The sequence below is a fragment of the Aptenodytes patagonicus genome, chromosome 1 (genome assembly GCF_965638725.1).
Source record: "Aptenodytes patagonicus chromosome 1, bAptPat1.pri.cur, whole genome shotgun sequence".
In the NCBI taxonomy this organism is placed as follows: domain Eukaryota; kingdom Metazoa; phylum Chordata; class Aves; order Sphenisciformes; family Spheniscidae; genus Aptenodytes; species Aptenodytes patagonicus.
The window spans coordinates 65,648,713-65,672,724 of NC_134949.1; the positions used below are offsets into that span (position 1 = coordinate 65,648,713).

Consider the following 24,012-nt stretch of genomic DNA (forward strand, 5'->3'; position numbering starts at 1 on the left):
ATCTTGCAACCAGAAAAAAAAAAGAGGGGAGGATGCTCAGCAATTCTGAAAAACTGATGATTTTAGTTTTGGCATGTCTGAGTCTTTGTATCGGTTCTGCATAAGACATGGTCATTGTGAGCCTTGATTTATAAAATCTTCTAGTTCATAGAATTTTCCTGTAGTCTTTGGAGAAGAATACTAATTATATCTCCATGTGTGCATATACATTATGAATATGAAGCCATCTTAGTCAGAAGGATGTCAGAGTGCTTTACACATGAACCATTTGTTCTTGTATGTTAATTTAATGAATAAAAACTCGCTGTGATTTTTATGAGCTTTTATTTTTTGATGGGAGCTTAAGATACTCCATGGTAACCCACTAAACGTCAGGTACCACTTTCAGTTCATTGGGGTAACACCAGTCCAACGCTAGATCTTCACCCATACTGATGCATGTCCTGAGAACTTGGTTTTGTTTCTTTTAATGATGCTGAATTTCAGTGGCTTGAGGTCAGTACTGTCGCCTGCAGCCAGCTCCCAACCCCCGCAGGAAGCAGCAGTTTCAGGATCACTTCTCCTCTTTGGTTTTTTTTTTCTTGTTTTAGTTAAAGAACCTTCCTGATATCACACATTTGTCGGTGTACCTTACACAACAGTTTTCTGTGTAAAATCCGCTGCAAGTTTCAAATTCCTCGAGTCCCATAGCGTTTCGCTCTCCCTCCCTCCCAGTCCAGATGGTCTGTAGCAGATGCTCATCCGAACTGTTCCGCAGCCAATGGTGCTGTATCAAAAAACTGAGCTATATTTAATACACACAGACGCGCGCGCACACACGTATATATCTCTGTGTATATATAGCCTTAACTGGCTCTGGAGTTACGCATTGCTGATAAGCAGTACAAGGTTCCCCTGATTATTTTTCTGGCTGCGTACCTGTGTTTCCCTAGAACCAAACAGACTCATTTAGCTCTGGGAGAAGAGTGTTTTCCCCCCTCAGGTGCCCTCTGCTTGAGCTGTGTAATGTAGGGGGCTGTGCTGGCTTGGTGCTCGGCAGCCAGGCTTTCGTGTGGCCATGCACCACAGATGGCTTACAGGCTGCATGGAAGAAATCACAACACCTGAACTTTGAATGCAAATTGTATTTCCAGAGCTCCTGAGCTTGCTCTTTACCTCTTGGTAGCCCTCAAAGCCTAAAGTGGCTGTGTGGGTCCCTCCCTCCCTCCAGGCCTCCGTGCAGTGTCCGGCACCGTGCCCTGCAACAAGGGGCTCCCTCTACGTCCCAGCTCTCTTCAGCATTTTTATGATCCCGATAATCTTGACACGGAATATGATGCAATCTTCCATGCCCTTACCCTTGAAATCCCTTGTTGATAGGAGAGTATCGCTTCATTATTGCCCTTAGGCATGTGGAATCGAGAGGTGAAGGGTGCCTTAGCGCCAGGGGACGAGAGGCCCGGGCCTGCTCAGGCGGTGTGGGAGAGCACATGGCGCGTTCGGTTTCTGACTGGCCCTCTAACCACAAGGCCGTATTTCTTTCCTTACAGCAATGTTGACAGAGCCTGGAAAAAACACTCCCCCCCCCCGCCCCCTTCTTTTAAGCTCTGGGCTAACAGTTACACAGGCAGGGGCTGAGGGGCCTCCGGAGGCTCAGGGCTTGCGCTAGCTAGGTGCTGGGACAGGCATCTGTGAGCAGGCCCCGTGTCCCTCCCCACACGCAGACCCAGGCTGGGCCTCTCCCTCCCTTCTCCGCCTGCTCGCCAGGCACCCAGTCGCCTCTGAATAGCTCGAGTAGATCCTGGCTGCGGCTCGAGGGGTCTGAGTTAGCGTTGGCCGGGATAGTGCGAATGAGTGGTTACGTGTGCCTGTGCTTATGCAATGTCTGAAGCTTCCCTCCGCCCGTCTCTGTCCCCGGGACACTGGAAGGCTTTTTTGGCAGTCTCGGGAGAGTCATCTTCCACACCGCACAGCGCACTCACTCGATATATTCGATTAATTAAATTGCAGTGCTGCAAGTGAAAGCAGCTTTGTTTGCGCATAAGCATTTGCGGGATGTGGACTGGGAAGATGCTGCACAGGGGTGCGTGTGTATGTGTTGGCTGGAGGCGTTGGCTAGAGCGCCCTTCTGCTTGTGGTGCCAGAAACTCGCATTGCCTGGTGGGATTAATCTTGTAATTAATCTTTAAAACAGGATGAAACTCCTCCTTTCCTTTAAATGCTCCCTCTCCTTCCTTTCTGTCAGCTGTTTGCTTTTAATGTTTTTCTTTATCAAACTAAAAAAAAAAGGGAAGCCTTTTTCTAGCGTAAAATAAGAGCCCAAGTTACCTTGTTCTCTCTGTGTGTTTGAATGGGGTTGCGTATTACATGCTTGTGTTTGTGCTCTTTCTCAGGTTTAAAGCAAGGATGAAGTAACTTGCCTCTGGTATCTCTGCTATGGGCAGCCTTCTGCTGCTGCAAACTTGGCATTTGGAAAGGACGATAGGTCATGGAGGAGATGCCTAGACACGTGCAGCTTTGCTAACTAGGAGACGTTGTAAAAGAGACTTGGAAATAAGCAACTACTAAATGACTTCTTTTGAAGTCAATCCCTCCACGTGGAAGCTCCCTTTTAATTCCCCCACGCACCTTGGCATTCGCCTCACCTGGGCTCGTGGGGAATCTCCCATCACCACTGAAATCAACCATCTATCGGATGTGGTTTGTTTGGAAATTAAACGTGGACTCTGGAAGAAATAATCACGATGCTGTGTGCTTGTGAGTCCTCACAGTTTGTCGCAGGTGTTTTCTTGTCCTTTGGCATGACTGCAGCTTCCCCTCCGTTCCTGAGGAACGGATCGGTATCAAAATGATAGGGAAGTTTGAATGCGTGGATGTTGCTGGGTATTTGTGTTTTCAATCTCTTTGATTGAGAAACCCTGAAGTCCAATGCAAGCCTGCCAGATTTTTCCTCTGTGACCCTCTCCCAGCTCTCTATTGAGGTGCAGCTTTCAGGGTAATGGCAAGCGGTAGGGGCTCCCTCTCACAGCCGGTGCTAGGGTGTCTGCAGCCCTCACCAGCCCAGCTTGGGCATGGGGAGGAAAGCTGACTCACTCGTGCAGTAGGGCTTGAGAAACCAGCCTTAAAAATAAACAAAGGGAAAAGGCTTTCAATGGGCTAGTGCTGTGGGATGTGCCAGCCACTTGGAGTTGATAGAGTGCTGTGTTTGGAGCTTGCTTGTGAGCGGGTGGGTTGTGTCAAAAGTGAACAACCTTTGGTCTTAAACCTAGGTTCTTGAACTGTGTTCCCCAGCTGCCGTCCCGATAAGGATATCGAGTTCTCTGGAATATAGGAATGCAAAGCAGCATCAGCAGGTTTCCCAGCTCCGGGTTTGTATCGGGTTCTCCAGAACATGCTGCTGCTCTAGTAAACAGCCTTGTTTTGCTGCAAGAAGGCCAAAGGAAACAATTATGATTAATTAGTTTAGCCTTATGTAATCATGGGCTATAAAACATGCCCAGATTGTTTCCTGTTTGAGTTCCTGCATATCTTTGTAGGGAAACCTCCAGTCTTCAATTAAGAATGCCTTGGGTCGAAGAATTCATGCTATTCCTTCGTGATTGATTGATCTCCCTTTTTTTAATATTAAGTCCCTTTATATCCACAATGAATGGATCTGGCTTCAGCTTGTAATCTTAGCTGCAAGCTGGTAGAGCCATTCTCTAAGTCTTATTCCCTGTTTCAGTACTTAAAGAAAGTTCATGTTCTGCATTTGTTTCCTCTTTGACAAGCTGAATACATTGGCTTCTTCTTTTGTTATTTGCTTTTATTTTGAGGCAGGGTTTCCAGCTCTGCAGTGATTCTTGTGATTCTCTGAACTTTCTCCAGTTGTTCAACATCCTTTTTTTGGAATTTGGCGGTATAGGATTGGAGCCTGGCTGTGGCCAGTAGCAGCTGTGTCCGCCATGAGCATGGAGAAAATGCTTCACACCCCTCTGTCTTCTGAAGACTTCAAACCTGTGTACTCTGCATTGTGCAGGGGACACAGACTTGTGCAGCAAGTTGTGCGATTGACATGAGGCTGTAGTGCAAAACTGTAGCTGGGGATTGAGCCTTACAGGGTGACTTGTTTTAAATATGAAGACTCATTTAAGAAAAAAAAAAACAACCAAAAAAACCCTAAAGAAAGAAAAAAGGCAAGATGTCAGCAGTACCATTACCTCCCTGCTGTTCTTCGGTTGTGTGAGCCCGGCACTGGCCCCGCAGCACAGGACAGCCATGCGAGGGTCCTCAGCGCTGGGCTGCTCCTGGGACTGCATGAGACCCTGATGCTCTGGCTGAGGGGCTCGAGCGGGGGTGCAGCAAGGGGTCTCTTGTGCTCGGAGCGTGAGCACGCATCTGCAGTAGTTCCTCCCCAGGCCGTCCTTCATGCACCCAGCACTTGCAGTACCTGTCCCACAGACGCTCCTTCAGCCACATCTCTCCCAGGGTCCCAAGTCCCTTTTGAGATCTCCGCTTCTGATTGTCAGTCACCCGAGTGTGACTTGGGGCCTTTTGTTTTCAGCAATAAGTTTTGGGGTTTTTTTTTAACCTTCAGCTTTATTTAAAACATGTCACTTGTTTACGGCTGCTTACCAAGTACTCTGTGTTTTGGTTTTGTGACCTGACCTTTTTCTTACTTGCTGCTCCTGCTGATGCGTTATCTGCAAACTTCAGCGGTGGTGACTTTTCCTCGCAGGTCATTGATAAAATATTAGAGTCTGGGGCCCTGTGGGAACCCACTGAAAACGTGTGGTGCAATCAGCTGATCTGTGTTTTGCATCTGGAGATTTCTTATTTCTTTATCAAACTGAATGTGGCCTATTGACTTCATATCACTCTGGCTTTGTTTTGTATAGCACCAAGTCAGTTGCCTTAGAAGGGGCAAGGTGTATTAAGCTTGTAATATTATTACAAAAAGAGATAAAATTTGGGAAGCTAGATTATCAGTTATTGTGGAATTATAAGCATAAATTAGATTTCTCTCCCTTTTATTCTTGGACTCTAACTACTCTCTTCCCTTCTCCATCTCTTCCATTAGTCAGGAATGAACAGTAGGTAGGTTAACTTGCTGTTACTTTGGTTGCCTTGTTTACACTTAAATATTTTCATATTATTTTTTCCAGTCCATCACGATTGTCTCATACTGAAAATAGCTTCAAGAGCTCCTTAGAAGTTCTGTTTAGACTTTTCAGATGGAGGTTTTCTAGGTCTGCTAATTAAAATGGCCAGCTTTGAGTAGCTGTTGTTTTTATATTCTCTTCCGTTATTGTTGGTATGAAAATCATTTCATTACCATCCTGTGGGATGGCTATATCATCTGTTCTCATATAAAGAGCAGTAATTCAGAACCACCCCCTCCCAGGAATATTGAATTAAACATTTTGATCTTCTTCCCTCCCCCCCCAATAACTGCAGCCAAGCAATGGCCTGATCTATAATTAACATTCCTCTGGGTCCTGACAAACTCAGAAGCAATCTTTTTTCCCCTCTGAATTGTATTTTCTATTAACTATTTCTAGGTTCTGATTTATGTTAATTCTCATTAATTTTTCTTCCAGTAGCCCAAATACGTAATACTTCCATGGTAAGCAGGGTTGCTTGCCCAGTGTGGCTTTCTCTTCACCTGTGATGGTGAGATGGCAGGGGTTTTGTTTTTGTTTTTTAGGCATGTGCTGAAATGTTCATAAATGATTTACAATCAACATTGATGCTTTCTTGGTTAAAGACCTTCTCTCAGGTTCTCCTGATCCTCTGTTTTATGGGGGCAGCTTGAAGAGCTTGACCATCTCTTTAGGACTGCAGAGCATGAGCTGGAGGAAGTTTGTTGCAGGAGAAGGGTAGGGATGTGCTGCCCAACGTCATGCTGGCACCACTCCTGCAGCAGCGTGCCTCCGTCTCGCTGACTCGGGGACGCAGAACTCTAGTGCCGGCCCCTACAGAGTCTCCTTTCCTTCTTGAACCTGCCTTTTGGGTGGGAAAGAATAAATGGGGGTAAGTCCATAGCAGTCGTGAGAATGACCACTTAGGATGGGCAGTTTTAAATAGCAAGGCAGAAAAGTCAGTGACACTTGGCAAAAGTACACAACTGGGGATGGAGAGGAAGTTCTTGCACAACCTTTGTATGCTGGTTATCTTTTGCAGGTTTATTATATCCCTTTCCAAGCACTGTGACTTTCCCTCCCCTTCCCATTGCTTTCCCTCTGCACCCTTGTTCTGGCTCTGCTCCTCCAGGGTCTTCACTTACAGCTTGCGGCTTCCTTCCTGATTCCCCTGATCTTCTTTAGGTCCTGCAAGGTGATGAGTAGCTTAGGCCTCTCCTTCACCTGCTTGGGAGCAAAGGTCTGGAAATGGAAGGTACAGAGGGAGGTACAGATGGAGGAGGGAGATGCTCTGAATGGGGGAGGGCTAGCTAAAGAAGCTGAAATGCCTGTTCACAGCCAAGTGAAGGCAAAGCAGGTTTGAAAGTCTCCCTTGTATTACGAGGACTCGTGAGGGGAGAGAGCCAACACACATATTACTAAATGATCTGTTTCACTAGTCCCTGCATCTCTGGAAAGAAGCATGTAGGAGAACTAAACACACAGCTCTGTTTTTTGTTTTTGTTTAAGACCTTGTCTTAGGATACAGATGTTTCCATCTACTGCTATTTTGGGTCCTGAACCTTAATCCAGTACTGCTCCTACTTTTTTACTTTATAAAAAAAGTTGACTGAAGTAATGTTCTCTGGCACTGTGACAAAAGACTTGTCATAGGAAATTAGAATACCAGCTCTCAAGTATGGGGTGCCTTAAAATAATTTGTCTAGACGAATGCTATGCATACTTTTGAGTATGTATTTATTTGATCTTGTTCACGTCCTGTCTCCTTGTTTCCTTTCTCTCTACAGCTTTCAGTAGAGCTTCAAAACTAAACTGGCCTGCCTTTGACACGAGTAAAAACCAAGTGACCCCCACTGCTTTTGTGGTGATGTAAAATGAAACGCATCTTTCCTCAGAGGGAGGGTGCCAAAGTACCAGTGCTGATGGAGGTACTGTTCCATACAAAATGAGGTGCAAAAACGATTTCTGTGGGTTTTTCTGCAGAATTAAGGCTGTACAAGTGCAACGTGGGCGTATTGAAGTATCCATCTCGTGGTACGGAGGACCACTGGAGGCGGCTTCAAAACACAAAGCTTTTTGCTGTGGGATGATGGGTTTGGACAGGGCTGGCTCAGCCAAAGCAGCTCTAGCGTCACAGCTTCAGGTACAAGGTAGAGACGTTCTTCCCTGGTGTTGTGATCAACAAATACTATTGCTCTGCTCTTCTTTAGCTTCCTGGGGCAGTAGCTGGTTTGACATGAGGCGTGCTGCAAAGTTGCAAGCTGGAAATGTTTTGACAGTTTGGGATGGAAAAGCTTTGATTATACCTGCTGTTGGCAAAGTATCAGCTCCGTATGCGTCCGCAGTGTTTGGGCTTAGTGCAAGGTTATGGGAAGGGTGAGAGGTATGTCAGATCAAAACCCAGGATGTTTCTACTGAAAGCAACGTGTAGGACTTATTTTCTGGAAAGGGGTTCTTTAATGTAGTTGTTTGTTACACTATCTGGTGAGATCACATGCTGGAACAGGATTTGACATCAAACTGACTTTTTTAGTGTGTGGTACTTAATATGTAACGCTCAGTGACAGAAGCACTGAACACAAAGTCCTGCCAGTGTTAGTTTCTCTTTCTGCCCTGATAGTAGATATTTGTCTGATAGAGGGGGCAGCAGTTTCTGCCGGGCAGGGTCTAAAACCCGTGGCAGCTGAGGTCATTGCTAGCCAAAGGCTGCTGATCCTTGAGCTCTGAATCAGGCAGGGGAGTTCATCTCCCAGGTAAGGTGATATGACCTATGGATTTTTTCACATTTGTTTTGCAAAACCACTCTTTTTTTTTTTTTTTCCTCCTTCCTTTGTGCTCAAGCACCTGCCTCTTGAGTTCAAGAAAGAGTTACATGTGTGTGGTGTGTTTTTTCTTTTTAAAACTTTACAGGCATCTGCAATTTTAACCATTATGTCTATGAATATTAGGCAGCATTTATAAAAGCTAATTCATATTTCCCATAATCAACTTGGGAGTCTGCATTTAGGCACTTGAAGAGACAGTCTGACTCTTTGAAAATTCAGAGCACTTAAATAAACGGGTAGGAGCTTAAGTTTGTGACCTTTCTTTTCAAGCCTCAGCTTCCATGCTTCTACTCTTAAAAACAAACAAAAACCCCAGCAGAACCCCCCCAGTACTAAAAATAAATCTGTAAAACAAAACCTACTAACTCTTTAGTGAAATAAAATGCCCAATCCCTCCTTAAGCTGCCAATACTGATAGCAAAGCCTTACTTATTTTATAATAACCAGACTGCTCTAAAGAGCTGAATTTTGATGGGTGGTGTATAGGTTTGCAGCCAGTGTTCGGAAAAAGAAGGAATGATGGCTCCTGCAAGCTGGAACCCTGCCATTTAAACTTTGCAGCAATTAAAGAAGTAACATTGTTGAAGAAGAAAATAGCGATTTTTATTTTTAATGTCAAGTGTCCTGTCAGTCAGGAGTGGCAAGCCAGAGCATGCAGCGAGCGCTGCTGACAGCAGTTGTTGTTTGCTACCTACACTGCTCAGACTAATTTAAGATCCTCCTTTGAAAGATACTGGTTTGGTCCTCAGGGAGGAGGCTGTTGAGAACACTTTAAACATGAAACAGCTGAGCTGCAGAGCATCTGCGTTCTGCAGGAGGCCCCCTGCACTAATGGGAACCTATATGAGAAATTATGATTTTGCTGGGCTCTCCTAACGGCATCCCGGTACAGTGTACCCGCTGGGACAGTTATGTTTCTGGGAGGTTGTGCCCATGGGCAGAGGCTGGCAGCTTCAAGTGTTGCTTAACATGTGGGAACTGTGATGAGACCTTGCAGGGTGAGCAGATGAGTGAACTGCAGATGGCCTGCAGGGCAGGTTACAGCATCCCTGTTTTAAGTAACAGTCCCTGAATTGCCTGGTGCTAGTCATCCTTGAGGAGAGGGTTTTGTCTCCTTGTAGGCCAGCTGAACAATCCCTGTGACTTCTGACTTCTCTCCATGGCTGTCCTTTCCTCCTTCCTGTTATGTCCGTAAAATCATCTGGAAGTTGGACTTGGTGATCCTTATGGGTCCCTTCCAACTTGAGATATGCTGTGATCTCTAAAATGGGTGCAAGACTAGTTAACTCTGTTTAAAACACAAGAATCGTGCTGGCTGTGCCCTTTACAAAGGGCTTATCTGTGTCCTTTGACAAGGGATGCTGTTACATGAGGACCGAGATGAATTTTCCTTGCTTTCCTCCCCTCCCATTTCCATGGTGAGGGAAGATAGTAAATGAAACCAAGTGCAGTGCACTCAAATGTTGTAAAACACTGCCATAATGTTAAGATCTATCTGCATGCGTTGAAGAAAAAACTGGAGTAACTGTTTTCTTTCAAAAGTGGCCATAAGTTAAACCAGCTGTGCAACAACAAAATGTGTTATCCTTGCTGCCGAGCTCTTGGGCAGCAAACAAGACCATAAACGCACACTGGTGAATTGTAAAATTTGTACACAAAGGTTTCAACTTGTCAGAAAACTTTCTTTCACTGCTTTTTTTTTTGGCTAAACACTGGGTAGTTACCCAGAAGACACTAGTTAGATGTAAAACTTGAGGTAAATGCAAGTTCCTTCCAAAGAGCCTGTAGGTGTACCTGGGGCGTAACCCAGCAAATTAGTACTATCTCACAACAAATATTTATGACTGGCATTGCATGCCTGGAGCATAGCTGGGGCAAAAAAAAACAACCCACCAAACAAAAACCCAACCGCATCTGTTCCTTTCTTCACTAGATAGCTTTTTTAAAACCTAACTGGTCTCTTTAAGTATTTTGCCTGGGTGCCAAAAATCATCAAAGACACCAATGCAGAAGTTTTGGAAGCTGAGCTACCTTCTCTGTCTAGGGTGAGTCACAGTGGCTGGAGGTGGCAGGGGGAGGCTTGCCCCTACTCTTGGTGGTTTGGAGGCTCGTGAAAGGCAGACCCGTCAGTCAGGCTTGTCTTGCAGCCTCTACAACCACTGGTGGTAAAGAATTGTGACCCTGCTGCTCTCTGGGTGAAGAGAAGGGCATGGGGAGAAGTGTTGGAGAGTTTCAGTTTTCTGTGGTTCTGCTGCTCAAGCTGGCAGCCCAAGAGCTGACTTAGGAGACACGAGGTGCATACCAGTGAGCCTGGTGTAAGAGGCAAAAAAAATAAGGAGAAAAAAAAAAAGTAGACGAGACAAAAGAATGAATGCATCTGACCTGAGAGCATAATCCAGACACTTGCTTGCAACACAGAATTAATAATGTATTTTGAGGTCTCAGCCAGGGACCCAGATGGGGGGAGCCTTGTTGAAGGGCTTCCAGCTCTCTGACTCACTGCTCTGGAGCTCTGGCCCCCATGACTCATTCCTCTCTGAGTGGCTCTTTTGGGGAGAGGGTGGGAAACAGCAAAACATGCACCCAGCCTATTGAAAAGTTAGACTAGATCCAAGAGCTATGCACTGGGAGAAGGGCAGGGGAACGTGAGAAGGATTTTCCTATTTTATATGACTCCCAAGAGGCTTGGGCTAGGAATGAGCAAGAGCATCCTTTTCTCTGCTTGCAGACAGGGGGCTTAAGAGACACTGAACTTCACAGTTGTTTCTCACCCATGTTCTCAACTGCACAAGGGCTTCTTTTTTTTTTTTTCCTTTTTTCTTTCAACCCATATTTAGTCCTAGTTGTTATAGAGTTTAATTTTGTTTTTAACTCTCTTTTTAAATCCAAAATACCTTTTTTTTTTAGTGGGGGTGTTAAGGAAAGTGAAAGTATTTTGGAACAAGGAAAGGCAAAGGAGTAAACATGGTTCTTGAAAAATCTCTCCGATTAGTTAAAAATAAATACACCTCCTCTTTGCTGGCTGTGAGTTGGAAATACTTGAGTGTTTGCAATGGAAGTGTGTGCATGCATGTGTGCATAATGGGGTGGATTATAAGATTTGCTCAGCATGAACTTCAGCATTTCCAACTGTGTAACCTGAGCAAGTTGGGAAGATGTGCAGATTTAATTACCATGTAAACCTATTAGCTCTGAATTTCCTGGCATTTGTTTTGCTGATGACACAACCTGAATGTTATTCACTTAGTGGATTTTTTTAATCCATCCAAATTTTTTTTTTAATGCTTAAAATGAGTAATTGCTGGTGTGAGACTCCAAATGATCGTATCTGCTGTTATGGTGGGTCTCTTCACTGTTTTCAAATACCGATTTCATGTTACTCTTCATATCCTCCCACAAATGAGGTATTTTCAGTGTAATTAATGACTAGACAGTAAAGAATTTTATAGTACAGTAAAATAATTGAGTAACTATTTCTCTGTGTCTTGGTTTTGATTTTTACACTGTAGAAGAGAAACACCTAGAAATCTGAGGTTTCCTCTGATTGCCCTTGGCAGGTGAATAAGCCAGGGTAGTGTCAATCTCTCTACTGTGTTATCAGCATGTTTTAGGCGTGACTTGGGGGACTGTTTACAGTCCTCAGACTCTCTGTTCTCTGCTACGGCTGCATCTAAGACTTCTTTCCTGCTATCAGAAAGCTCTTCCAGCTATTTTGGTCCTTCATCAGGCTGAGAGGGAGGATCTCTGTGTCCTGTTTAAGAGTGAGCAGTTAGATGTGCCTGCAGTCGCATGCTGAATACTGTGGTCTGTCCAAGGGGTCTCTCAGCAAATCAGACTTCAGCCATTTCAGGTGTGGTTGCATTAATTTTTTCAAATATTCGCTGCCAAATATAGTTGGTTCCCCCTCACCCAAATTAAAGCATACCAAAGGTAAGCACCCTGGTATATCAAACTGTATAGGGTGCAGCCTTCTGCTCTTCCACTCTTTCTCCCTGTGGGGATGTTGGTGAATGACTCTGTGGGGTTGGTCTTGTCTCTCTTTCAACCCCCATGTTTGGAATCAATCTTATGGAAAAATACTGTATCGCTGCCAGGCTGTCCTTCGTTTCTCATCCTTGTAAGAGCAATGCAGTAGGAGCTTGGATCTGTGCCTCGTAACAGTGATGTATCAATGCACCCCATGGCATAGAGGAGCTCTTCTGTTCCCTGCAGGGCATATGAATTGCAGAGGGGCTCCATCGGTAGCTCTTCTCAAAGCTGACAAAGATGGGTACCATGCGTTACGAGCCATGGCTGAGATTGGATAAGAGTGAGTGGTGGCCAGCTTCCCTGCTGCAAATGTAAAGGATTTCTAGAAAGGGAAGAAGTTGAGAGAAGTGATGTACCTGAAAATCTGCAGAATTTGTGTTTGAATCTCTGAAAAGTAACTGGTGTCCAAGTGCCAGTGAATGCTGAGAACAGTTGTCTTGGTTGTTGGAAGCGGCACACACTGACATTTCCAGTCCATTGTCGATGAACTTGCAACAGGAATGTCAACAGCACCACCAGCAACATGTCTGGCAAGAAAATACCTGCCTTGAGGAAGCTTTTTAACCTGTGCCTTGGGGTTTAACCTTGGGGTTAGGCATGCAGAAACTCACGGACTTCTCTGCTGCATTGTCATCATTGGTAGGCTTGTGTGTGCAGTCCTCCACGAGCAGCATCTCTAGGCACGGTTCTTCATTAGATAAAAAGGGCAGGTCTCTGCCCTTATGGGTAGATGCTGCACTTACAAACCCAGGCAGAGCTGATAGCGAGGTGCGTGATGCCTTTTACAGCTCTTGCTGTGCAGTCAAGTCTAGAGCTCAACCCATGAAGGCTGACCGGCATGTATGTGCCATCTTTAACAACTGGCACTTTGCCTGGATGCCCCAGAGTTGAAGCCTTTTGTTAGCAGCTGTGACTCCTACTCAGACCTCCTCAGCTACCATATAAGCAGCTGCCAGATGGCCCCTCACTACAAGAAGGACGTCGAGGTGCTGGAGCGTGTCCAGAGAAGGGCAACGAAGCTGGTGAAGGGTCTGGAGAACAAGTCTTATGAGGAGCGGCTGAGGGAACTGGGGTTGTTTAGCCTGGAGAAGAGGAGGCTGAGGGGAGACCTTACCGTGCTCTACAACTACCTGAAAGGAGGTTGTAGCGAGGTGGGTCTTGGTCTCTTTTCCCAAGTAACTAGTGATAGGATGAGAGGAAATGGCCTCAAGTTGTGCCAGGGGAGGTTTAGATTGGACGTGAGGAAAAATTTCTTTACTGAAAGAGTGGTTAAACATTGGAACAGGCTGCCCAGGGAAGTGGTTGAGTCCCCATCCCTGGAAGTATTTAAAAGACGTGTAGATGAGGCGCTTAGGGACATGGTTTAGTGGGCATGGTGGTGTTGGGTTGACGGTTGGACTCGATGATCTTAGAGGTCTTTTCCAACCTTAATGATTCTGTGATTCTATGTCTGTGAAATGTGCGCTTGGTTCCTTGAAGAGGAGATGGTATCTCCACGTGGCCATGCTTCTTGATCTGTGTGATGCTATTAACTAGAGATGCTGCTGTCTTTTGTGATATTTTGTATTTTATCTCCTACGCACCTTTGTTTATGCAAACCACAAAAGAACTGCTGAAGAAATTATTCCCTTTTCTCCCTGTTACCTTAATGTGAGAGGAAATTGGGGGGGGAGGAGGAGAGGGCAAATTCATGCCTGTGGTGCACATTTACTTCCCCACGGATGGGGGCTGGTTTGTGGTGTCCCCTTTCTTCCCTCTTTCCTCATTTTCTCCAGGAGCACTGCCTTGTACGTTACATGCACTCTGATTCCTTTGATACAGAAGTAAGAGTGCAGTCCTTGCGCCCCAACCCGCCATTATTGCTGCTCAAGCCTTACAAGAGATAAATATCAGGCAGTTTTGTACCTATGGGTAGATGGTGGGCTTCATTTTTATCCCATGAGTGCCTGTGGGGTGGAAGGGATGCTCCCACCTGGGCAGTTCCTCTTGTGGAGGGGGCATTGATCCCTCCAGGATGGGGAGACCTCAGGGCGAGCCAGGAGGGAGCCATTAAGTCCCAGGAGGAGAATATCTTTAATTCTTTGGTGGTTCTCACCCCAGCACGTTGCATGTAGTCTGGCTTGCCCTGGGCTGCTTGGAGAGCTGGGCTTGTTTTGCAGCGTGCCAGGGTGCTGCCACTGCAGCTGCCCTCTGGGGTGGCTCTGCTGGAAAGGGTGGATTGTACTGCTACAGTCAGCGTGTGGGACTTGCAGCTGACACAGTGCGTTTTCCAGGCTCAGCAAAGCCTGTCACTTGTTTAATAATTGAAATATAATTATGAAGTGTCATTTGGGGCTCTTGACTTCTCTTCATTCCTTTTTTAGTGAGGTCTTAGACAGTCAATTTTCTGAACATGGCTGTCTCATTTTTAGTCGTGATAATGTCACATCTTTAGACAACTGGGGCTAGTGCTGCTCTTGTCTGGCTTCAGGTCATCTGGTGGAGAAGTCAGCACTGCCATGCACCTAGCAAAATCCGAGTCTCTGTTTTACTTCAGAGATGTTCATTTAATCAGTCAAGAAAGAAGAAAAAACCCTCGTCCCTTAGGCAGAGCTGGAGAAAAGGGCCTTTGTCTGGCAGCAACAGGCAGATGCTGTGGAGAGCTGCAGCCCGCGGCCCAGCTGGTCTGCAGCCAAATACTACTTTCGAAGAGCTATCCAAAATCCGCTGCGCACCCAGATATAAGAGCTCTCCTCTGTTTGCTTACCTCAGGGTGATGTCTGTAGGTGTTTTGTGTTCCCCAAAAGCACTCGGGTTAGAGGCGGGAGCAAATGTCCCACCAGATTGGTGGTGAAACTCCGTGGGGCTGCAACTTAACTTTCTTTCTGTAAACAGGAGCACTGCTGTTTTGTTTGTCTTTTCAAGGTTCTGGGGGAAGGGGAAGCCGAAGATAAGGTTACATCTGTCCTAAATCTGTGACTTTTTACAGAGGTTAAAATCCCAGCTGAACACATCTCTGCTATGTAGAGAGAATAGTTTAATAATTCAAGCAGACTCCTTGTACCAACACATGTCTGCAATTAGTGCTGTGACTGCCAGTGGGGTGTGAGGATAGCAGGAAGCTGGCAATGGAGCTGTCTACAGAGGTATTAAAAACAAAAAGAAAAGAAAAAAAGGCACATTTTCAATGCAAGTGCTCTTTTCTCGTTTTTTTGTTTTTTTTTTTTAAGGTGAACTCTCTGGGTGAAAGATGCCAAGCTGAAAGCCACAGACAAATTTCTTTCTTTTGCAAGCAAATATATATACAGGTTCTAAGGGTAAAATTCTCAGTTTCCTCCCTAAATTGCCCTTTCCTGTTCCTGATTGCAGGGGTGGTTGCTGCCATATCAGAATTGAGGGTTATTCTGAGGCTTTCCAGCCTTGGAAGTGGCTGATGACCGCTAAGGTGCATGCGGAAGCAGAGAAGGGAGCGCGGAAAGGAGGAGGAGGAGGGTTGGCAACGGGAGAACATGCTTTGAAAAGACAGAGGAAGCAGCTTAGGTGTAGGTGGAAGTTTCAAGGAGCTGGAGGCCTAACTGCTCCCGGATGGTTTCTGCTGTAGCTGCTGCTCAGGTGCCTTTTCTTTCTTAATTCTCTAGGCAAATGGAGCTGCTTTCAATGAGACAATTGTTTTCTTAAGGAAAAAAAAAAATCAAAGCGAGGTAGCTTTAAGCGTTCACTGTGGTGGGGATGTGTATAACATATGAAAGATTCTTGTAAATCAAGTGGTGGTGTTTTTTGTAATCACGAAGTGAGAAGTCCAGATCCCTAAAATTGTTTGTTCCTTGAGTTCAGTAGCTGTGCAGTCTGACCTGTGGCAATTGTTTGAGGCTTCTCTGTTGATCAGTATTCAAAGTTCTATCATAGACCATTAAAAATAAGATTAAAAATTGTAATGAAATTAGAGAATAATTTTAAAAACTGATTGACCATTTATTTGCTATCAGACAGTTCTGTTGTAAATGCAAATTCTTTTCTTTCTCACAGCTTGCTGCTTTGCAGCTGCATGTGAAAAGGAGAAAGCACAAATGTTGATGAACATGTTGAATGTCCTTCCCCACCCCAAGGTCCTCTTTCTCTCTGGTTTTGGGAAGTTGAATGTTTGTTTCCTTCTTTGCTTTTCCTGAAGCAGTTTTAGGAAAATTCCCCATTCAGAAAGGCAAAAAAAAAAAAAAAAAAAAAAAATCTAACGTACCTAACTTCAATCAAATGGAAGAAATAAAATAACACTTGATAGGAATTTCTTCCATATCAAAGCAGTAATAGACAGAAGGCTAATAGAAATCTTTATTTGTGAATTTGCCAAAAATAGCCGAGTAGTCTGTGGTCATTTTGTCTTTCAGCTGAGTCTGTTAATTTAGAACATCTAAATAGTGTCAGACTAAGTTAACACTTAAGTATCATATTTTCAAGGATGACATCCTCAGATTGAATGACACTAGTGATTAAGTAGCTGTGTGTAGAAACCAGGGTACAAATATTGTAGCAGCTCTATTTCAGCATCTGCTAATCATCAGTCAGAATAATGCATGCAAGAACTAGAAAGAGGGAAATATTCTAGCCAGCTTTAGGAAAATATGCAAACAGATATAATTGACTCTTGCCATTAGCCTGAATGAAAAGTGTGTAGACTGGGGGGGAAAAATTGTCCCTAAGAAAGGCCTTGCTTTTTTATAGGTTCATCCTTGACTTCTGTCATTATTGGGAAGCGTTTCTGTCCCTTATTTACACTTTAATGGCTGCCTACCCTGTTTTACTCAGTGTCTTTATTGATGCACCAGGGTGTTCAACTAGTTTTGAGCATCCTTTTTCTTTCTTCTTTGCATAGTGGGGAATTGTAGTTTATACTTTTGTCCTTGCAGATGTTGGGAGGCAGCCCTGGATGTGAAGTGCTAGTGAGTCCTTGGGTATCAAAATTAAAATCAACAAGGCTTTCTAAGGTGGTCATGACCCTCTTGCTGAGTCATCTGAGAATTTGTTTAGTAGTGTTATCATTTACAGTAAGTAACTATGAGGCTACAAATCTGTTTTGCCATTTGTAAAGGCTTTACTTTAGCTAGCTTGCTATTCCAGCATAGCAACTGTGGTCCTCTGTTTATTGCCTTATGTTTAGTAAATATTTTCTTTTCCTCAGTGTCAGTCAGAATTGACTGAAGCCTTATTAATTTTGAAAGAAGGCTCAGTTAGCATTCATGAGCATCTTGGAAGAGGCGCTCAAACTTCCAAGGGACTCTGTGAAAGCCGGCTGTGCTGTGTTTTCCGGCATCAGGCTTCAAGGCCACAGGTGCTGCTGGAGCTGTGAAATGTGCGTGCATGGGGGTGTGAGCACACCGCTTCCCTCATGGATTTATACAATATTGACTTGTTTAATTCTTAATTTAGCCTACAGGAAGCCGAATCTTGAATTTCAGTGTTTGTTTCTGCAGGAGAGAGCAAGACGAAGAGCCAAAATCAATACTGCTTGCAAAACCAGAGCAAATCAGACAGACTTAGACTTTTGTAGGATCATGCCCCAATTGACAAAGACTCCTATATAAGATGGTAGATAATGCCTGATTGTTTGGAAAAGCTTGTTCCAATTCATCGTACAAATATTTTTGTACAAAAATAGAATTCTTTGTGTGAATGAGATGAGCAGGAATGGTTTCTTGCAGTGCAGTTTCTTGATCTGTCAAAGATGTAGTCTTGTGACATTGGACACAAAACCAAGAAGAGATGCAGAGTTTTTGGCCACTGATGGGAACTGCATTGGAGTCTCACGGAAGTAGATAGCGAGATTTGGTTTGTGCTCATTTTGAATAAGAAACAAACACAAAGTTATCCTACTACATACAGCCATAACATGCGCTGTCAGTGTAATGAATTCAGCATAATAGATAAAGTGGTAATTAGTACTGGCTACCAGGAGCTTTAGCTCTGGGGCCTAGAAGCTGGATATGGGCTCTAGTCCTAGGTGGAATGCGACTTCTGAAATAGATACATAAATCAGCCAGGAAACCCATTTTATAGCAAATGCATTAATTGCTTGGCTGGGGATGTGCATGGACCCGTTTTCCTAGAGCGCGCTGTATATTCTGTGCAGCTAAAATAGTCATATGTGGCATTGGAGTCTGTGTCTGAGTGTGCTTCCTTTTTCTTCTCTGCTTCAGTGAACATTAACCCAATATATTCTATTCCACACACAAAGTGTTCTGGTGATAAATCCTGAAGGATCTTTCACGCTGTCTGGGTGAAATGTGCTTTCCCATTTTTGGTGGCGTGCTGTAGTGAGTACCTTTGGGGGGAGGGGAGGAGGCTGTTTCAGGACATGACTACCATGGTTCTATTTTCCGTTTTCGTTGCAAGTTAATCACAGGCTCTTCTGTTGTAATGTATGCCTCTGAGAGGACTTTTGTTCTAGCTGTAGCTCTTCAGCTTGAAGTAGTGATTGGAGGAGGAGGTCATTAGGCAGGGCTGGTAGATCCTGCTGCTGACTGGCACGGATGCCCGGTGCAGATACTGGAATTGTTCTGATCAATGCTCTCCTGTTGTTGGCATGACAGACAGGCAAGGAGATAAACTTTTCCCCCCCTGTTTATCTCCACAGCACTTCACAGAGTTCCTGGATGAGTTTTCACCTGACGTCCTAGGCCAGCTCTTGAATGATCCCTTCTTGTCTGAGAAGAATGAAATAATGGAGGTGGAACTGTCTCCGGCGTCCCCAGCGCCCCTCATCCAGGCAGAACACAGCTACTCCCTCTGTGGGGACTCTCGACCCCAGTCTCCCTTGACCCACATCTCAACTGATGACAACTTCAATGAAGGTAGTACGCACTGAGCCCTTGTTCGTTTGTTGTGATGATATGGTAATGAACTGTTTCTGGTGGGGTGATGATGCACTAAGAGTGCATGTGAATGCTCTTTGCTAATTGATATACCTACAATGAAATCACAGAAGGGATTTGTTTGTTCTAAGTCTGTGGGCATTGTGAATAAAGAATCTTGTCCATAGACAAGGAAGTTGTGCTCAGCAGAAGTTATGAACTTTGCACTGTAAACATTTTGAATAACAAGTAGAGTGCCCATCAAAAAGAAATGGGAGAAGGGCCAGAAATACACTTGTTTCCATGTATCTGAATCTGTGGATGTTTAAGATAAATGGAGACTGATAAACCAAATGAGTCAAATTAGGACCACCACGAAGTCTGGGTACTGTAGAACATGACATGTAAGGAAAGGGTGAGGTGGGTTTTGTTTGGTCTTCTGGAAAAAAGGCAAAGGGGAGATCTTACTGCTGGATGGCTATCTGATGGAAGGGTGCAGAGAAGACAAAGCTGGACTCCTCTGAGATACACAGTGATAGCACAAGAGGTAATGGTTGCAAGTTGCAAGAAAGGAAATTCCAGTTGGGTGTTAGGAAAATAATTTTCACCATAAGAGTGGATCAAACATTTGAACAGGTGTCCAGAGAGGCTGTGAAGTCTTCATCCGTGGAGATATTCAAAGCTGAGCTAGGCAAGGCCCTGAGCAACCTGATCCAAATTGGCCATACTCTGAATGAGAAGTTGGGTAAGATGGTCTCCAGAGGTCCCTTCAAAGCTACATAATTCCAGGTTTATTAAAAACAAGCAAACAAATAAACCTTTTAAACTACACTTATTTTTCAGTAGTGAGTATCTGGTACTTTCTGGTATCCCAAAATGAAAATCAGGTCATCTTATTTATGTTTCTAAATACACGTGTAGGAATGTAACTTCAGGTGCTGCCCCCGTCATAAAACCTGTCTTGCTGAAGTCCTAGAGTTTTTTTTCCTTTTTAGAAAACAAAAAAAGGCAAAGAAAAAAATAATGGCCATCAAGAAGTCATTGGTGATCTTGTAAAAACATAACTGCAATTTTATAGATTCTGTGGTTGTGGGAAATGGTGATGTGTAGAAAATGATGAAAACCAACAGCATTTTTTAGCAGTTATCTTTAATTCAGCAGTTACAAACATCTGGAGGGGAAAAAAGGGAAATGCAGGAATGGTGGGAGGAAGAGATCCAACCTGCTTGTTCTGGTGTGAAGATGCCTGCTGGCAGGAAGGGGAGTTCAAAGTAAAAGCTAGTGGTTGGTGGAGGAGCAAGGCCATGAATATCTGGTAACCATTAGGAATAATCACCATGGCAAACTTTCACTCCTGTTGTGGTTTAACCCGGCAGGCAGCTAAACACCACACAGCCATTTGCTCACTCCCCCCACAGTGGGATGGGGGAGAGAATTGGGGGGAAAAAAAAAAGTAAAATTCATTGATTGAGATAAAGACAGTTTAATAGGACAGAAAAGGAAGGGAAAGTAATGATAATAACAATGATAAATGAATAAACAAAGCAAGTGATGCACAATGGAATTGCTCACCACCTGCCGACCGATGCCCAGGCAGTTCCCGAGCAGCGATCACTGCCCCCCCCCCGGCCAACTCCCCCAAGTTTATATCTGAGCATGACGTCATATGGTATGGAATATCCCTTTGGGTCAGCTGTCCTGGCTGTGCCCCCTCCCAGCTTCTCACTGGCAGGGCATGAGAAGCTGAAAAGTCCTTGACTAGTGTAAGCACTGCTTAGCAACAACTAAAACATCAGTGTGTTATCAACATTATTCTCATACTAAATCCAAAACACAGCACCGTACCAGCTACTAGGAAGAAAATTAACTCTTATCCCAGCCGAAACCAGGACAACTCCTAATAATTGGTTTATGTCTTCAACATTAGCTTTACAGTGAAAAGCAGTAGAGTACTAAGCTGCATCACAATAAAAGGGAGAGAGATTGGTGCTCATGTCTAAGCATTAACAAGCTAAGCTGTTTATGAAGATCCACCAGGACATGAGTTTTCAAAGGCTGACAGTTTTGTAGTCCAAAGTGCTCTCTTAAAACGAGATGCGGTCTGTTAGAGATTTCACAAGAGGACAACTAATAAAAGCTATGAGAAGGCTTTTCAATGTGCGTCAGGGTTTTTGGAGATGATCTGGAAACATCACCTACATAAAACCTTCCCATTTTATATTTCTGAACTGTTTTATGTGAGTATCTTTAAATTAATACATGGAGATATTAATTGTGGCAGGAGAAACAAGCACAAGAAACTTCAGAAACCAAGCTTCTCTGGAAGTTAACAGGGAGAAGCTTTAAACTAGGCTAAAAGTGAGGGGAGTTTCCTTTGGGGAAAAATCCTGAAGAAATTCATACTGCTGAGACCACTGGGTAATTAATAGAGCTCTAGTCAAATGATGTTTTAAAAAGCCAAGAAACATTAACAAGTGGGTTTAAAAATAGAAAATGAATGGAAAGCATTTCATCTTCTGTTCACCCTGCAGAGTGTTTCATAAGAGAGGAGGAGGAGGAGTTGTTCTTCATGTTTGGGATTTTGTATAATCTTAACCCTGGAATCACGCTCATGACCTTTCAATACCTATCGACTTCAAAACAGTGAAGCTCAGAGAAATACTTGAGGAAATTGCAGAATTACAGTTAACATGGCTTCTGATAGATATTCGAAGGCATCAACCCTGATGATTTTTCAGTCCTTGAGTCCGTGAGAGCAGGAAAAGGGGATTTTGTGACACTGGAGATTGAGAGCATCTCCGTTGTTAGACGGTGGAGGTACACAGTGCTCGTGACAACTCTGGTGAGTGCCAGTCTCCTTGGTGGAGTAAGGGGACAGATACTGGGAGCACCAGTGTCCTTTTGGGGAGCAGGAGGTACAGGGTGTGGAGGGGGAGGTCCATGTGCTCCAGCATGATCTCCTGCTGCTGGGGAACTGAGAGTGGTTTTGTGGAGTGGCAGGGGCTGAGAAACAAAGTTGGCTGAGGGACTTATATAAAGAACATGCAAAAAATTTACTTTTTCCAAATAACGACCCCACTGGGCAGATTGGTGAACTCTTAGAGCTGTTGTGTTTTCATGGTTTTTCCATGGCAAGGCTTCATGATTCTGCAGGACCCTGCCCTGCAGGACTGGGAGTAGAAACAGGCTAGTGAGGAGGCACATGTATGACACTTGCATGTGTGTGTGCACACGTTCTACGGACACACGTGCTGTGGACCTGCATGCCTGCGGTCAGCAGCAGTGCGAGGAGGAGGAGGAGGATGGCACAGAGCAGTTAAGCTGGGTCTGGATGCTGTTTCAGAGCTTTGCCCCTAGCTCTAGAGGACTAAAGGCCTGGTGGTGTGCACAAAGCACGTGGCAAACAGGCTTTGTTCTCGCTTTGCAGTGAAGTCAATAACGCAATGTTTCTTTGTAACTCTCTTAGCAGTTGTCCTGACAATGAGCGCTGGCGCATTGTTTCCAGGGTGTGCAGCAGTGCCATCCGCTCCTAGGCCTGTGCGCGTTTATGGGCAGGCAAAGACAGGGGAAGTGCCAGGAGGGGGAAAACCCAGGATTTTCTAGGGCCAGGCCCCTTAGCCCATATGGCTAGATAATATGTACTTGGAAATGGCACCTGTTAAATGCCTTATTGTTGCTGTCACACCAGCAGTTACTCTGTTAGTGTGACCTGGAGCTGCAAACTCCTTTCAGCAAAGGTGGCTTTTCAGGTGCCATGTGCTAGTGTATGTTGAGATGCAAGCTGGCTCCCTGTGTCACTTCCAGCTTGATGCATGTTAATTGTGTAATGCTAATCATCTGCTCAGCCCTCGGTGCCATTTCTGTGCCAGGAGCGAGCAGGTGGCTGCCGAGCCCTGTGCTGGCCCAGCCTGCCGGTGAGTCTCTCTCCCAGAGGGAGGCTGCCTGCGATGATGGGGGACGGGGTGGGTTCTACCACACGGGTCTGGTGTCCTAAAGGGAAACGTTATCTGCCTGCCTTTAAAAACAGCCTTAAAAACTGAAGTTTGTTTCCATGGCGACAGGCCTGTTGGAGGTGGTGGGGAGGCAGGAATGACAGTTGGGGGTGCGTGGCCCGTCCTGGGGCAAGGTCCTGCGGTCTGAGTGGGCCCAGGGTGACCCCAGCCATCGGTCCCAGCCCTGCAGCGCTGAGGCCAGTGTGCTGCCACCAGGCCGGCCCCACGTTGTGTTGCTCCCTTACCTGCCTTTCTGCCCTTCTCCTTCAGTCTGTGCCAGCCAGTTGGAGGAGAGAATTGGATTTTGGGAGTTGTCTCCATCTGGTTCAATGACACCCAATGTCAGCAGCGGTTTTCATCTATGTATTCACAAGTGCAGGGTCCCAGAGCCCCAGAGTATGGGGAGGCTGAGAAAAAGGCCTGTCTTGATAGGCACATGATCTTCAAGACAGGTTTAAGCCGTTCAGTGTCTATTTCCGCCTTTTGGTTTTTCCCCCACCAAGTCTCCGACAACCTTACTGAAAATGTTATTTAATGTTTCCTTTCGGCCGTGAAGGTGGAGTGAATGATCACTCTGACTCTATAAGCACCTTCTTGCCCGCTGTTGCAGGGGAACAATTAACTTCTGCCGTGAGCCGTTCTCAGTGGCTGCTACCCAGCCATTACTGCAGTTTCTACAATTGTTAAATTGACCTGTTCATGTAATTGTAAATCTTGCATAACATTTTTTTTAAAAAGTGCTAGAAGTGTAAGACCTGGCAAACTCATAAGCCTGGGTTTAACTCTACCGAGAAGTCCTGTTGACCTCAAGGTGAGAACACATTTAAGTGTCCATAAGATAAAGGTCCCAACACTGGTTTTCCCCAGTTATTCGCTCTTCTGACTTCACTGTATTGAGGCTATTTCCCCAGCTTTGTGCAGAAGAACTTTTCTGAATACTCGCAGCTTGTTGCTAGTGTGGGGACTCTGAAGGTGTCAGTCGCTAAATCTCCATCTTATAAAAGCATTGGCAAGAGTAACTATTTTAAACCAGATGTGTGCAAGATACCTGGCATTTAGTTGTTTGGTGTCCGTCCCCCCCCCAAGAATCTATTCTTATATTCAATTTTGCATAAACTTTAAAGATACTAGAGAGAGAGATTTATAGGCCTGACCTGCTTGCTTGCAGCTGGCTGACCATTAACTTTTGTTTGCCTAAACTGGTGAATAAGGCATCTGGCCTGGGGAGGGCTCCAGGCTGTAACAT

General features: G+C 44.9%; 1 protein-coding gene across 2 annotated transcripts in view; it reads left to right on the plus strand.

Annotated features, from left to right (window-relative positions):
• The window catches only part of CREB3L2 (cAMP responsive element binding protein 3 like 2), an 85,080-nt gene that overhangs the window by 25,641 nt on the left and 35,427 nt on the right, over positions 1 to 24,012 (plus strand). For both annotated transcript variants that reach the window (XM_076340304.1, XM_076340313.1), the window contains exon 2: positions 18,558 to 18,774. In XM_076340304.1, the coding sequence (XP_076196419.1) occupies positions 18,558 to 18,774 (217 nt within the window). The remainder of the gene's footprint in view (positions 1 to 18,557; positions 18,775 to 24,012) is intronic.